Source organism: Monodon monoceros, unplaced genomic scaffold (assembly GCF_005190385.1).
Source record: "Monodon monoceros isolate NGI ecotype Baffin Bay Population unplaced genomic scaffold, NGI_Narwhal_1 Super_Scaffold_3, whole genome shotgun sequence".
Classification (NCBI taxonomy): Eukaryota; Metazoa; Chordata; class Mammalia; order Artiodactyla; family Monodontidae; genus Monodon; species Monodon monoceros.
Window position 1 is genome coordinate 54,456,144 of NW_021703780.1, and position 14,149 is coordinate 54,470,292.

Consider the following 14,149-nt stretch of genomic DNA (forward strand, 5'->3'; position numbering starts at 1 on the left):
TTGAGGTGGTTTTATGGAAATGATTATTGTATCTTCAATGTGTTTACACGGAAAAAATATGGGGGAAAGTCTAATGAATTAAGGCCACATAAGATAAAATTAGACTTGAAACTAGGTAATAAAGTTAACTTAAATATGAATAAAATCTCTAATAATTATTCCCTTCTTTAGAATAATTAGCTCTTTGTGTTTAAAACATGGAAACCAGGGGCTTCCCTGGTGGTGCAGTGCTTAAGAATCCACCTGCCAATGCAGGGGACACGGGTTCGAGCCCTGGTCCAGGAAGATCCCACATACCGCAGAGCACCTAAGCCCATGCGCCAGAACTACTGAAGCCCACGCACCTAGAGCCCATGCTCCGCAACAAGAGAAGCCACCGCAAGGAGAAGCCCCCGCACCACAACGAAGAGTAGCCCCCGCTCGCTGCAACTAGCGAAAGCCCACAAGCAGCAACGAAGACCCAACACAGCCAAAAATAAATTTTAAAAAATAAAATAATTCAGGAAATTGGTTTCCATATTTTGAGATGATTTCCTATAAGTTTTCTTTCAGTTGATGTGTGGGAGTGGGCAGTGACGAGGCATGTTCTGAAATGCAGATTTATCCTAGAATCCCATACATACCTGGAACTGAAACATCGTGTAGTCCACCTCTTGAGGCCTTGGAAATCCCTCTTCCTCTCCACCCACGGTCACTCAGCCTGTGCTCCTCCTGGAGCTGTTTTGTTGTCCCAGTCTTTTCCAAATGGAATGGTTCCACTTCTCGTAAAATAGACTCTTCTCTTCTTTTCCACAGAACTTTCTTCACTGAGCCTTGTAATCTGAACTTTACCTCAAAACTATAGGCATTCTTCCTCCCTGTGCTGACTGCACATTTCTATTAATGCAGGCTAATATTAAGGTAGCTTATTTTAATGGTACTTACAGTTTCAGTTCGTATTTTTACAACACCCTTCAAACAAGAATACCTAGAAATTCCTTTATCTTAAGCTGGTAGTATTGATAGCCATTAACAAAGTGAGCTAACTTAAAAACTCATGCCTATTTTGGACTGGATAAGAACTATTTTCTTCAAATTTTAAAATTAATTAAGAATAAATTAATTAGCTTTGGTTACTGAAGGTACTAATAGAGTGACTACGCAGAAAGCTGAATTGACAATGTCATCAGCCCCTCTTATAGGTTCAGGACCTCTTTTTTAAAAAGGCACCTGAACCAACATAATATTTATCACCTGATATTAGAAATTCACCAGAACACAGAATCGAATCAATGCATGATCTATAAAGTCTTTAAGGCCCTTTTAGAATTCTTATCAGACGTCCAGGAGGCTTTCAAACTACTTTTGGGATTCTTCAACACAATCAGTATACACTAGGTGAAAATGGATCTAGGAAAATTTCAAGTGTAATGAAATTAAATAAAAAACCATGTTAGGACAAATTTGACTTTATTTATAGTCAATCCACCATGCATGAAGGAGTGCTACTAGTTAAAATGCAAGTGTGAGCTCAACCTACCAATGTCGGGATACAGAGGAAGAACGACCCATCCCAGAGGCCATAGACGACCATAGTTAACACCTCTCGAAGACTTTATATAGATCGGGCAGGTTAGCAAGCTGCAGGATGTTTCCATCTTCTGTGAAATGTTTCGGAGGCAGAAGGTGTGAGCGGAAGGCTTTATAGACAACATGCTCCACAGTCCACTTCCAGGGGTTTGGAGTAGAGCTGGGCACTTCACTCTGAAAGAGACATGTTAGATGTTCACATCCCAGTCTATGCTGGTTTCCTGGCTGATGTGCACTGGGCCTGGAGAGTCTTGGTGGCTTATAATGGGGTGTGTGACCTAATGCTTGTGAAGTATCTTTTCTAGGCCAGCCTCTCAAGGATCCTACAGGCCTGAGCAGAGAGATGAGATGGAAGAAAAGAATCAGTCGTGGCTTTTGTGACGCTTCCTCCCATGGAAACTGTTACCATTCAGGGAGAGTGTGTTTACTGTAGCAGGATCTAACATAATGTTTGGATGGCAGTAGTAGGAAGTACATTCCGTAATTACCACTAAATTTGGAGTCTCAATGTCGTTCTGTTTCCCAAAAAGCTCCACAGGTAAGAAATGAAAAAATAAATGAGGATTATTTTACTCCACCCTTCCGCTCCTACATCTAAGCCTTAGGCTGCCTCATGTAAAAGAAGATGTTCTTTCCCATCCATCCTTCCTCACCTGGAAGTCAGTGTTTCCAGTCATACGGGATACTCTCAGCACAGTTTGGTAAGTGTGCTATCTTGCCGCCTCCATTGGAATGAGATGGTTCCAGGGCCTCTGGCCAACACGACCTGGGACTGGATCTCCGCTCCACCACCCACAGGCTCTGGGAACCCTTGAGCACCCGCTGAAACTGTCCCTTAGCTTCCTCACCCATGAAGCTGGAGCAACAGCATGTCATCTCAGAGGAGGACTAGGAGCAATCACCGAGCCCGTTACGTGTATCAAGTACCCACCCTTCCATTCTTACACTGCAGGCAGGCCTCAGTTTACTGCACTTTGCAGACTGTTGCGGTTTTTTTTCTTTTCTTTTTAAACACAAATTGAATGTTTGTGGCAACCCTGCATTGAGCAAGCCTACTGGCTCCATTTTTCTAACAGCATTTTTAAATTTAGGTATATACACTGGCTTTTTAGAGACAGTGCTATATACTGTACACTTAACAGACTACAGTATACAGTATAAACATAACTTTTATATGCACTGGGAAACAAAAAAATTTGCGCAACTAGCTTTACTGCAGTGGTCTGAAACGGAACCAATAAAATCTCTGAGGTACTCCTGTATTTCAGTCCCCTCTCCCCCACCCAGCCAAACCCTCCGAAATAGTTGTGGATTGAAAGAGCACTGTCATCTGACACAGAAACATGAAGAACCCAGGCTGACCTTCCGTAAGAGCTGGGGCCCTGACCCAAGTACAGCCATGTCCCCCTGGCACAGCAGTGGTCAGAGGCAGAGTGAGGCACAAGCCGAAAGAGACTGGGGAGACTGACCCAGAACCTGAAGGCTAAGGCTACACACTTCCGGGCTCACAATGGGAGATACAGTCCACCCACTAGCCCTGAAACTTCCCATTTCTCACTGCGATGGCTTGTGTTTGTACATCTGACGGTGAGGTCACTCTGGAGGCACCTTCTATATTTCAGAAGGAAATAAAACTCGTAAGAGCTGACCACTGTGTTTGAAGCTTATATGCAGCGGATCCTAGGAACTTAGAGAGGGCAAGATTGTGCCCCCAGTCCCGGGCACCAGTGCGCACCCTCATACCTGCTGGCCTGAGAGGGTCGACTCCTCAGACACATACTGCTTCCGGATGGAGTAAAACATCGCACATTCTTTACCAAGGCTTTCAAAACATTCCTTTTCGTCATCCCAGTTCACCTGCTCCAAAGAGAGAATTCAATACCTCAACATAGGTACGTGCTTTAAACACATTTCATTTCTAAATGGAGATAACAGACAACTTAAAAACTAAACGTGACTTTTTAGGCATTAAAGCTGTAAGTTGGAACTACTGAGTATTGCTGTGGGTGGGCAGGGATGAGAGGGACCTTAGCCATGCTACCCTTTTCCTCTTCATCATTACAACAGCAGGGCCATGTGCCCTCCCCCCACACACACACACACACACTCACACACCCACAGGACTGTCATCAGGATTGGCTCCATCACTTGCCTCAGTGGCCAGTCGGAGAATGAAGATAGGCAGACCCTCCAAGGGGGGCACGTAGTTGTCGATCAGAAGGGGTAATCCAACCAGGTTCCCTTCCTGCTTGTGGAAAAAGGCCAGGACAGGGGATAAGAAATCATGCCATTACAGTTTAAACAAATTCTCCCTGGTGCTTCCTCCAGGCCTTGTCCTCAGACCAGCCGTTCTGGGCAACCAGGTGCTTGACCAGGCTGGGCACTGGGAGCAGCAGAACTAAGCACTTAGTGCTTTCTGTCCTGACATGTAGCAGAGCCACCTTCTCTTTGGATCTGCTCACCAACCAAAGAACACATCAAGGAAAGCCCCAGAAATCAAGGGGTAAGAGGAAGAAACCTCTTAGGAGAGCAAGTGGCAAAGCATCATTTCCTTCACTGGGGCCTGCAGGGACAGTGGGATTCAGCTCTCCCTCCTGCCTGGGTCCTGCACCCTGGGGACAGGAATGGGCACGAATGGATGATAAAAGTTGTGGAACCTAGAAACACAAATAGGGAGTGAAGATGTCACAGAGGTCACAGGCTGCTTCTGAGAGGGGTCCCAGCCTTCTTGTCCTGATCCTGGACCAACTACAGAACTTGACTCTTACCTGAAGAATACAATGGAGGTATAAAAATGACCGTCGCCCACCTCATCAATCTCCAAAGAGAAGTAGTCTGCAAGCATCTCAGCCTTCTTTTTCAGAAACTCAACAATGTATTCGGCAAGTCCTTCTTTGGGACCATCTTCCTCTGTCCAGCCACTCTCAGGACTATCTAAGGCAAGCATGGCGAGGTCAAAGAGTGGTGCTGGCTCCTAGGAAGGATCAAAAACATAAGGGGTGAGCATAACAGGGCATCCAACGCAGCCTGAATTCCCACAAAACCATCTTCACAACAGCAGGTGAGAAGCGACAAATCTAACATTCTGCAGTTCCCCCAAAGAAAACACCTGAAAATCCACAACAGAAGCTCATCCTCCTCCTCACCAATGGCCATTGCAACAGAGAAGCTGTGACCAACAAAAAGACCTGCTGAACAGGTGGGAAAGGCAAGGCCGTGAGGAGGCACTTTCCTTCTGTGTAGCTTTAAGGACCCCAATTTCGTATTTCTAGAAAATCACAAGGCAGACACGAAGCAGATCATTCATTTCTTCCTACTGCCTCACCCATAACTAAAGCAAGGGGGAGGGAGAGTGAGTTAAATCGAATGACATTTCAGGTAAATCATCTGATTAGGAAGAAGACTGTAATCTATTGTGAAAAATAAGATGCCTAAATTTTCTTCCATTTCTCTCCTTCAGACATTGTAACTGTTGTCATACATTTTACATATATGAACCCACAATACACTGTTCTTACTTTTTCATAACAGAGGAGTCAATTAACAAAAAGACCTAACAATCCTAAATGTTTATGCACTCAATAACAGAGCTTTAAAATATATGAAGGATAAAACAGAACTGTGAAGAGAAATAGACACAACTACATGGAGGCTTCAATATCCTTTCCCCAATAATTGACAGAACAAGTAGACAGAAAATCAGGATACAGAAGATTTGAGCATCACTATCAACTTGATACACCTGCCATTTATAGAATATTCTACTCAACAAGCCCATTTTCAAGTGCACATAAAGTATTTACCAACATAGACTATATTCTGGGCCACAAAACAAGTCTCAATAAGTGTAAAAGGATTCCAATATGTTCTCTGCAAAAATGGAATTAAGGGGTTCCCTGGTGGCGCAGTGGTTGAGAATCTGCCTACTAACACAGGGGACATGGGTTCGAGTCCTGGTCCAGGAAGATCCCACATGCCAAGGAGCAACTAAGACCGTGTGCCACAACTACTGAGCCTGCGCTCTAGAGCCCACGAGCCACAACTACTGAAGCCCGCACACCTAGAGCCCGTGCTCCGCAACAAGAAAAGCAATCGCAATGAGAAGCCCACACACCACAAAGAAGAGTAGCCCCTGCTTGCAGCAACTACAGAAAGCCCACGTTCAGCAACGAAGACTCAATGCAGCCAAAAAATAAAATGAAACAAATAACTTTTTTTAAATAGAATTAAATTAGAAATCAATACCAGATCTCTGGAAAATCCCCAAGTAATTAGAAACTTAAAGTAATATACTTCTAAATAATGCGAGGGTCAAAGAAAAAATCAAAAGGGAATTTAGAAAGTATTCTGAACTGAATGAAAATGAAAACAACTTATCAAAATGTGTGGGAAGCTGCTAAAGCAGCACTTGGGAGAAATTTATAGTACTTAACACCTATACTAGAAAAGAAAGATCTCAAATCAGTGACCTCAGCTTCTGAAACAAAAACAAATTAAACTTAAAGTAAGTAGAGGAAAGGAAATATAAAGATCAGAGCAGGTAGCAATGAAACAGAAATCAGAAAATTAACAGAAAAATCAATGAAACAAAAAATCAGTTGAGATCAAACCCTCAGCCAGACTGATCAAGTTAAAAAGATATAAATTACCAATATTAGGAATGACAGAGTACAGTACATCAGTACAGATCTATAGACATTAAAAGAATAAAAAATATTCTGAACTTTATGGCAATAAATTTGAAAACTTAAACGGACAAATTCCTTGAAAGAAACCAAATACCAAGGCTCACTCAAGAAAAAGCTAACATGAATAGCTCTATATCTATGAAAGAAATTGAATTTTTAGTTAAAGATCTTCCTGTGAGGAAATCTCCAGGCCCAGATGGCTTCACTGATGAATTTTACCAAACATTTAAGGAATAAACAATTCTACACAAACTCTTTTGGAAGATGGAAAACGAAAAAGTATTTCCCAACTCATTCTGTGAGGCCAGCATTACCCCATACCAAAACCAGACAAAGACAATACAAGAAAACTACACACCAATATCATTCGTGAATGCAGATGTTACGAGTTGGAAACAAGGGACTTTCCTGGTGGTCCAGTGGTTAGGACTCCACACTTTCACTGCCGGGGCCTGGGTTTAATCCCTGATCAGGGAACTAAGATCCCACAAGACGCGCAGCCCAGCCAAAAAAAAAGTTGTAAGCGAAATTTTGACAAATCAATTCCAGTAATATATAAAAAGGATAATACATCATGTACAAGCAGGGTTCACCCCAGGAATGCAAGACTGGTTTAAAATATGAAAATCAATCAATGTAATTCACTATAGTAACAAACTAAAAAAAGGAAAACCATACAATTATCTGAACAGATACAGAGGAAGCATCTGAAAAAATTCAGCATCCATTCCTGAATAAAAACTCTGAGCAAACAAGGAATAGAAGGGAACTTCCTCAACCGCCTAAGGGTCATCTACAAAAAACCTACCGATGGCAGAAAGCATACTTCATAGTCAAAAACTGAATGCTTCCCCCAAGATCAGGAATAAGAGAAGGATTTCCATTCTCACCACTACTGTTCAACCTTGTACTAAGCTTCTTGCCAGTGTAATCAAGCAAGAGAAATAAGAAAAGGCATCCAGATTGGAAAGGAAGGAATAAAACTGTCTTTACTCACAGATGCTATGATCATCTACGTAGAAAATCTGCTGGAGTCAATAAAAAAGCTACTAAAACTACGTGAGTTTAACTAGGTCACAAGATATAAGATTAATGTACCAAAACACTTGTATTTCTAGATACTAGCAACAAATGATTGACAATTTATAAAAATGTCACAATAGTATCCAAAAAATATGAAATATTAAGGGATAAATTAACAAAAGATTTTCTCCCCAAATTGATCCATAGATTCAACACAATCCCAATAAAAATTCCAGAGGGTTTTTTGTAGAGTATGTCAGATGTAAAAAGAAGACATGAAACTACATAGATAGTATGATTTTTAACTCAAAATTAGGCAATGACAAGGTCTTGAAAGAAATGGACTAAACTTGTTAGCTGGAGTTGTGTTTGGGTCACGGGCTTTAAAGAATGTTTACTTCTATTTTTATCTCTTTCCAAGTTTTCTTAAGTAGATATGTATTAATTTCTATAATAATAATAATAAACATTTAAGTTGGCTACCAAATGACTGTTCTGCTTTGTATAAAACTATATGAAGATACCTCCATATGCAAATCATACAATAAACTATTCTAAGCATATTTAGAAAAATTTAATATACAAATAAAATAATAAGGCAGAGCTATTTTCAGAAATGACCAGTTGTTGAAGTTTCAGAAATGAGAACCAGGAAATAAACTTACCGATAACCTCAGAACACCAAAATTGGCAAAATCATAAATGAGAATCTGGTAGAACAGTTCTTCACTGAAAATAAAAATGAAGTGACATTAAGGAAAAGCTGAATCCATGCTTCAGAGCCAAGCAGTAGGGACAAAATGGGAGAGATAACCCGAGACGGGTAGGACAGAGATGTGCTGCTTCGCGGTGGCCTTTCTAACAGTCCTGGGATCTCCTGCTCCACCAGGGCTTTGGTGGCCAGCCTCTGCACACAGGTCAGACCACTAAGACCATCTGCCTTGTCATCACCCGTGCTCTGTCCCCACCCCTCTGGTGCTGTAAAAGGCTCTAACACTCAGTAGTGATAAAGTTAAGAAGGAGTTTTTGTTTGCTCACCTTTTCCCCACTTGCAAAGAATCCTATAAATACACTTCTTTTACAACTCACCATTTAAAAAATATGGGCTGTATAGGGAGGGCAGGGACGTGACCCCGGTTTTAAATCCAATCAGTTGGATTTAAAGGGCTGAGAGTGGGCGGTGCAGCAGACATCCGCCAGAGCATCTCCCACAGTACCCTGCTGTACACAGCACACGCTGCAATGCTCCACCAGCACTAAGCCCTTAGCACCCAGTTCACAGCAGCCAACTTTTATTGAGCACTGGGCATCTACCAAACCCAGGCATCTCATGTAATTTTACCTTCACAAAACCCTGCAAGTTAAGTAGTAATAACCCAAATTTCTCATCTTACAGATGAGAAATCCGAGACACAGATTAGGAAAGTGACTTGTCCATGGTCACATAAATGGTAAATGGTTGAGCCCAGATGTGAAACAACATGTGACGCTAAAGCCAGGGCCCTTTCCAACTATGTCATCCTGCTCTCCCCGGCTTTTCCTGCCTCTGCCTCCAGGACTACTCTTCTAGCAGCTCTGCTTTTTTCACATTCGCACCAATTTACCTAAGTTTGGTGGTGTTGAGAAGGTATAACTTGGTCTGATGCTGTGCCAAGGCCCATTGAGGATTCACACAGCCCACAAATGAGTGGTTACGCAGCACCTCCCGGAGAGCTGGAAAACAAGACACAGGTCAGTAACTGCACCCCACCAACACCTCTCTGCAGCCCAAAGCACCAGAACTAGAGACAACAAACAGGTACCTGAATGGAACCTCTTGCTGAAAGTACACACGAAGAAGGAATAAGATAGAACTAATCTTTCAAAATGCAACAAGGAACTGCCAAAAGATTTAGGAATACTCAAAGATCACCATCCAAGACAAAGCAGGAAGCCAGAGAAGTAACAAGAGCTCTGAAACCAGCTTTATCCAAAGACACTGGAGGAACTGCAGGTATCAAGAACTTCAGTTTTTGCAGGCTCTGAGGTGTAGAGAAAGAAAAACAGAAGCCTAGGAATGGTGCAAAATGTGGACTGTTAACAGGAGGCCACTTCCCCTCTTTTGCAGCCAGGATTCACACTAAGCAGGTTGCTTGACAACTTAAAGTGGAGATTTTAGTTTAAACTGATTCCAGGGCTGACTGTTCCTCCAGGTTCCTGATAGAATCAAATGCAAATTCTCTCTGGAGAAATTCATCTTCAACCCAGACTTCAAATAATTCCTCACAGATAAAGTACCAGAACTTAGTGGTCAAAAAGTTACAAAATACACAAAGAAACTAGGCACCAAGAATTAGAATCCAGAAGAAATCACAGAATCACATCTGCCAAGTTTTAGAGACTGGAAATATTGGCAAAGATGATAAAATAATAAGCATGTTCAGTATGCTTAAGAGGTATTAAAACATTGAATAAGTGACAGGAGACTATCAAAACTGATCAAGGAAAGACAAATATATGATATCACTTACATGTGGAATCTAAAAAATAATACAAATAAACTTATTTACAAAACAGAAACAGACTCACACACAAAGAAAACAAATTTATGGTTTACCAAAGAGGAAAGCAGGTGGGGATTAATTAGGATTATGGGATTAACAGATATACACTACTATATATAAAACAAGGATCTACTGCATACCACAGCGAACTATATTCAACATCTTGTAATAACCTAGAATGGAAAAGAATCTGAAAAAGAATATGTGTGTGTGTGTGTGTGTGTGTGTGTAACTTAATGACTGCTGTACATCTGAAACTAACAATATTGTAAATCAACTATAGTGCAATTTAAAAAATAAATAGAAAAAGACAGAAATAACACCAGTCTTACATAAACTCTTTCAAAAAATAAAGGAAGAATAATTCCTACCTCACAAGGTTAGCATAACCCTAATACCAAACCTGAGAAGACATTGAAAAAAGGAAAATTTTAGACCAATATCCTTTACAGTCATAGGTGCAAAAATCCTAAACAAAACATCAGCAAATTAAATCCAGCAATATATTTTTTTAAAAAAAGAATAATACAATCAAGAAGAGATAAGCCCAGGAAAGCAAGGTGATTTAGCATCTGGAAAATCTCACCATATTAACAGAATAAATGAGAAACACATGATCATTTTAGATATAGAAAGAGTATTAGACAACAACAATTTATAATTAAAAACTCTCAACAAACTAGGAACAGAAAATAACTTCCTTAATCTGAAAAGGGCATCTATGAAAAACCTCCAGCTAACATCATGTTTAATGGTGAAATACTGAATGTGTTCTTTCCACAATGGAGAACAAGATAATTAACACCCATGCTCACTCATCCTATTTGACATTGTACTGGGGGTCCTAACCACTGTAGTGAGGCAAGGAAACAGTATAAAAATATGAAAGGAAAAAAGTAGAACTGTCTCTATCTGCACCTTTGGCAAGGTCACGTGATACAACATCTTTTGTATTTTAATATGCTAACAGGTGGGGGTCAAAATACCATGGTAAACAATGGGGAAAATGATTTTATTCTGACTCAATCTTAAAAATTTAAACCAAAGTTAATAAAAATAAGTTTATATTAAAAATGATCAAGGAGATTTCAAAAAAAACAAAATTTCTAAAAATAAAAAATATAATAACTGAAATTAAAAATCAAGATAGACTGGGGCTTCCCTGGTGGCGCAGTGGTTGAGAATCTGCCTGCTAATGCAGGGGACACGGGTTCGAGCCCTGGTCTGGGAGGATCCCACATGCCGCGGAGCAACTAGGCCCGTGAGCCACAACTACTGAGCCTGTGCGTCTGGAGCCTGTGCTCCGCAACAAGAGAGGCTGCGATAGTGAGAGGCCCGTGCACCGCGATGAAGAGTGGCCCCCGCACCGCGATGAAGAGTGGCCCCCGCTTGCCACAACTAGAGAAAGCCCTCGCACAGAAATGAAGACCCAACACAGCCAAAATTAAATAAATTGTCTAAAAAAATAAAATGGCATGAACATTACCACAATAAAGGGGGAAAATACTCTTTAAAAAAAAAAATCAAGATAGACTGAACAGAGTGGACAAAGTTGGCAAGGTAATTAATGGTAAGGTAGATCTAAAAAAATTATCCGAAGTGCAGCACAGAGAGACAAAGAAATGGAAAATATGAAAGATAGCTTATACAATATGGAGAAGAATAAATATGTAAGTAAGTCCCAGAAGGGGCAGGGGACAGGAAGAGACAGTAACTGGAGACTCTCAAGACAAAAGATCAGAGAATATCCCAGAAGTGATGAAAGACACCAAACCTCAGCTCCAGGAAGCCCAACAAAATCCACACCTGAGATAAGCAGGACACTAAAGAGATCTTAAAAGCTCTCAGAGAGAAAAGAGAGAATACCCACAAAGTATTAAAATATAAGACTGACAGCTGAATTTTCAACAGCAACAATAGAAGCCAACGACTGATAAAATAACACCTTCAATGCACTGAGAAAAAAATAATTGCCAATCTGGAATTTTAAACCCAGCAAAGAAACTTACCAAAATAAAGATGGATTAGACAAAGCAAAACTCAGCTTGCCATCTCAGGCCCCACAGAAGGAGGTGCTTAGGGCAGACCATGAAAGGTCTGAGGAAAAGAATTATGAGCAGAAAATATTGGCTAAACCCAAACAAACTGACAGTAACAACATAATATGGAACAATGAGATATTCACATGGAAACTGTGACTATAACACCATATACCAAAAATTAATTCCAGGTTGACTAGAGATTTAAGTATAAGCATTTTAGGAGATAATATAAGAATACAGATTTAATTATCCCAGAGATAGAAAGAATTTCCTAAATAAGATTAAAAGGCCAATGTATGGTAGAGGAGTGATCAAGATGGCAGAGTACTAGGACATGAAGCTCACCTCCTCCCACAAATACAACAAAAATACATCTACATGTGAACAATTCTCACACGATACCTACTGAACACCGGCAGAAGACCTTAACCTCTGAAAGGGCAAGAAGATCTCCACGTAACCAAGTGGGGCAAAAAATAAATAAATAATTAAGAAAGCGAGAAAGGAATCGGGACAGGACCTGCATCCCTGGGATGAAGCTGTAAAAGAGGAAAGGTTCCTGTACCCTGGGAAGTCCCATCACCAGCGGGGAATCAACCAGGACAGAGGGGGAGCTTCAGAACCTCAGAGAACACAGCAACCAGTTTGCAGCAGTTAGAACAGAGAAAGACATGCACAGACAGTCAGTACCACAGCTCTGCACTTCTGAGCCTGAGACACCTATCTGCCGATACAGGCGGGGGCTGGGTGCGGAAGCTTGAGCTTCAGAGATCAGACCCAGAGAGAGGACTGGGATGGACTGCACGGAAACAGCCTGAAGGGGCTGGAGCCTGGTGCAACCACACCTGATGGTGTATGCAGAGGAAGCCTGGGCTGCCTTAGAGGCCAGGTGCCATTGTGTCAGTAGTGCGTGAGGGGAGGGGCGGGAACCACCATTACAGCCTTTCTACCCGCGAGAGCTCTAAGGCAGCAAGACACTGCCTACACGAGCTCCAGGAGCAGTCACAAGTCGCTGCTGCTCCCTGGACTTCAGGAGCAGTCTCGAGCTGCGCACCTTGCCCTCCCAGACTCCAGGAGCAGTCCCGAGCCACCTCCATTCTAATCATGTGCTCTGGGGGCACACGTGAGCTGCCACTGCCACGGAGAACTCCACGACCAGGCACCAGCCACAACATCCGCACATCCACTATCAGGAGGTAACGGCCAGCACACACTAAGGAAAGAGGTGGCAGACGTCCAGACTAAAACCAGACGCACACCAAAAACTCTCAAACCCACACAAGCTACGCAGGGAGGCTTCCACATATAAATAGCCCTCCAAGACCACAGCAGATAACTGTTTCTCCTAAACTCACAGAGCAAGAGAACTATAAGTAAAATGAAGACGCAGAGGAACCACTCCCAATTAAAAGACCAAGAGAATTCCCCTGAAATAAACAATGAAACAGACCTCTTCAGTCTAATAGACACTGAGTTCAAAAAGGAGATGATGAAAATACTGAAGGAATTTAGAAAGGCTATTGACAGAAATGCAGAGTACTGTAAAAAGGAACTAGAAGCTATAAAGAGGGACCAAGAAAAATTAGAAAACTCATTTGCTGAGATGAAAACTGAACCAAAGACGATGAATAGCAGAATAAATAATGCAGAAGAATGAATAAGTAACCAGGAAGATAGAATAATGAAAATGACCCAATCAGAACAGCAGACAGAAAGCCAAATGAAAAAAAAAAAAAAAATGAAAGCAACATAAGAGACCTATGGGATAATATAAATTGTGCCAATGTATGCATAATAAGGATTCCAGAAGGGGAAGAAAGAAAAAAGGGGATCAAAAATGTATTTGAAGAAATTACGGCTGAAAACTTCCCAAACCTCAAGAAGGAAACAGATATCCAGGTACAGGCAGCACAGAGGATCCCAAACAAGGTAAACCCAAACAGACCTACACCAAGACATATTATAATAAAAATGGCAAAAGTTAAAGAGAGGATTCTAAAGGCAGCAAGAGAAAAACAAAGGAGGCAAGGGAACCCCCATAAGGCTATCAGCTGATTTCTCTACAGAAACACTGCAGGACAGAAGGGAGTGGAAAGATACATCCAAAGTCCTAAAAGGGAAACATCTGCAACCTAGGATACTCTACCCAGCAAGATTATCATTTAGAATAGAAGGAGGGATAAAGAATTTCTCAGACAAGCAAAAACTAAAAGAATACAGCAATACCAAACCTATCCTAAAGGAAATATTGAAAGGTTTTCTCTAAATATAAAAGAATCCATAG

General features: G+C 41.4%; 1 protein-coding gene across 3 annotated transcripts in view; it reads right to left on the minus strand.

Annotated features, from left to right (window-relative positions):
- Nucleotides 1-49: 49 nt before the first annotated feature.
- The window catches only part of MLH1 (mutL homolog 1), a 52,690-nt gene continuing 38,590 nt past the window's right edge, over nucleotides 50-14,149 (minus strand). For 2 of the 3 annotated variants that reach the window (XM_029241734.1, XM_029241735.1), the window contains 6 exons: nucleotides 8,885-8,993; nucleotides 7,946-8,009; nucleotides 4,379-4,543; nucleotides 3,722-3,814; nucleotides 3,313-3,426; nucleotides 50-1,743 (listed from right to left, as the gene is read on the minus strand). In XM_029241734.1, the coding sequence (XP_029097567.1) occupies nucleotides 1,576-1,743; nucleotides 3,313-3,426; nucleotides 3,722-3,814; nucleotides 4,379-4,543; nucleotides 7,946-8,009; nucleotides 8,885-8,993 (713 nt within the window). In that variant the 3' untranslated portion in view covers nucleotides 50-1,575. The remainder of the gene's footprint in view (nucleotides 1,744-3,312; nucleotides 3,427-3,721; nucleotides 3,815-4,378; nucleotides 4,544-7,945; nucleotides 8,010-8,884; nucleotides 8,994-14,149) is intronic. The other variant, XM_029241733.1, reaches the window with a different exon arrangement.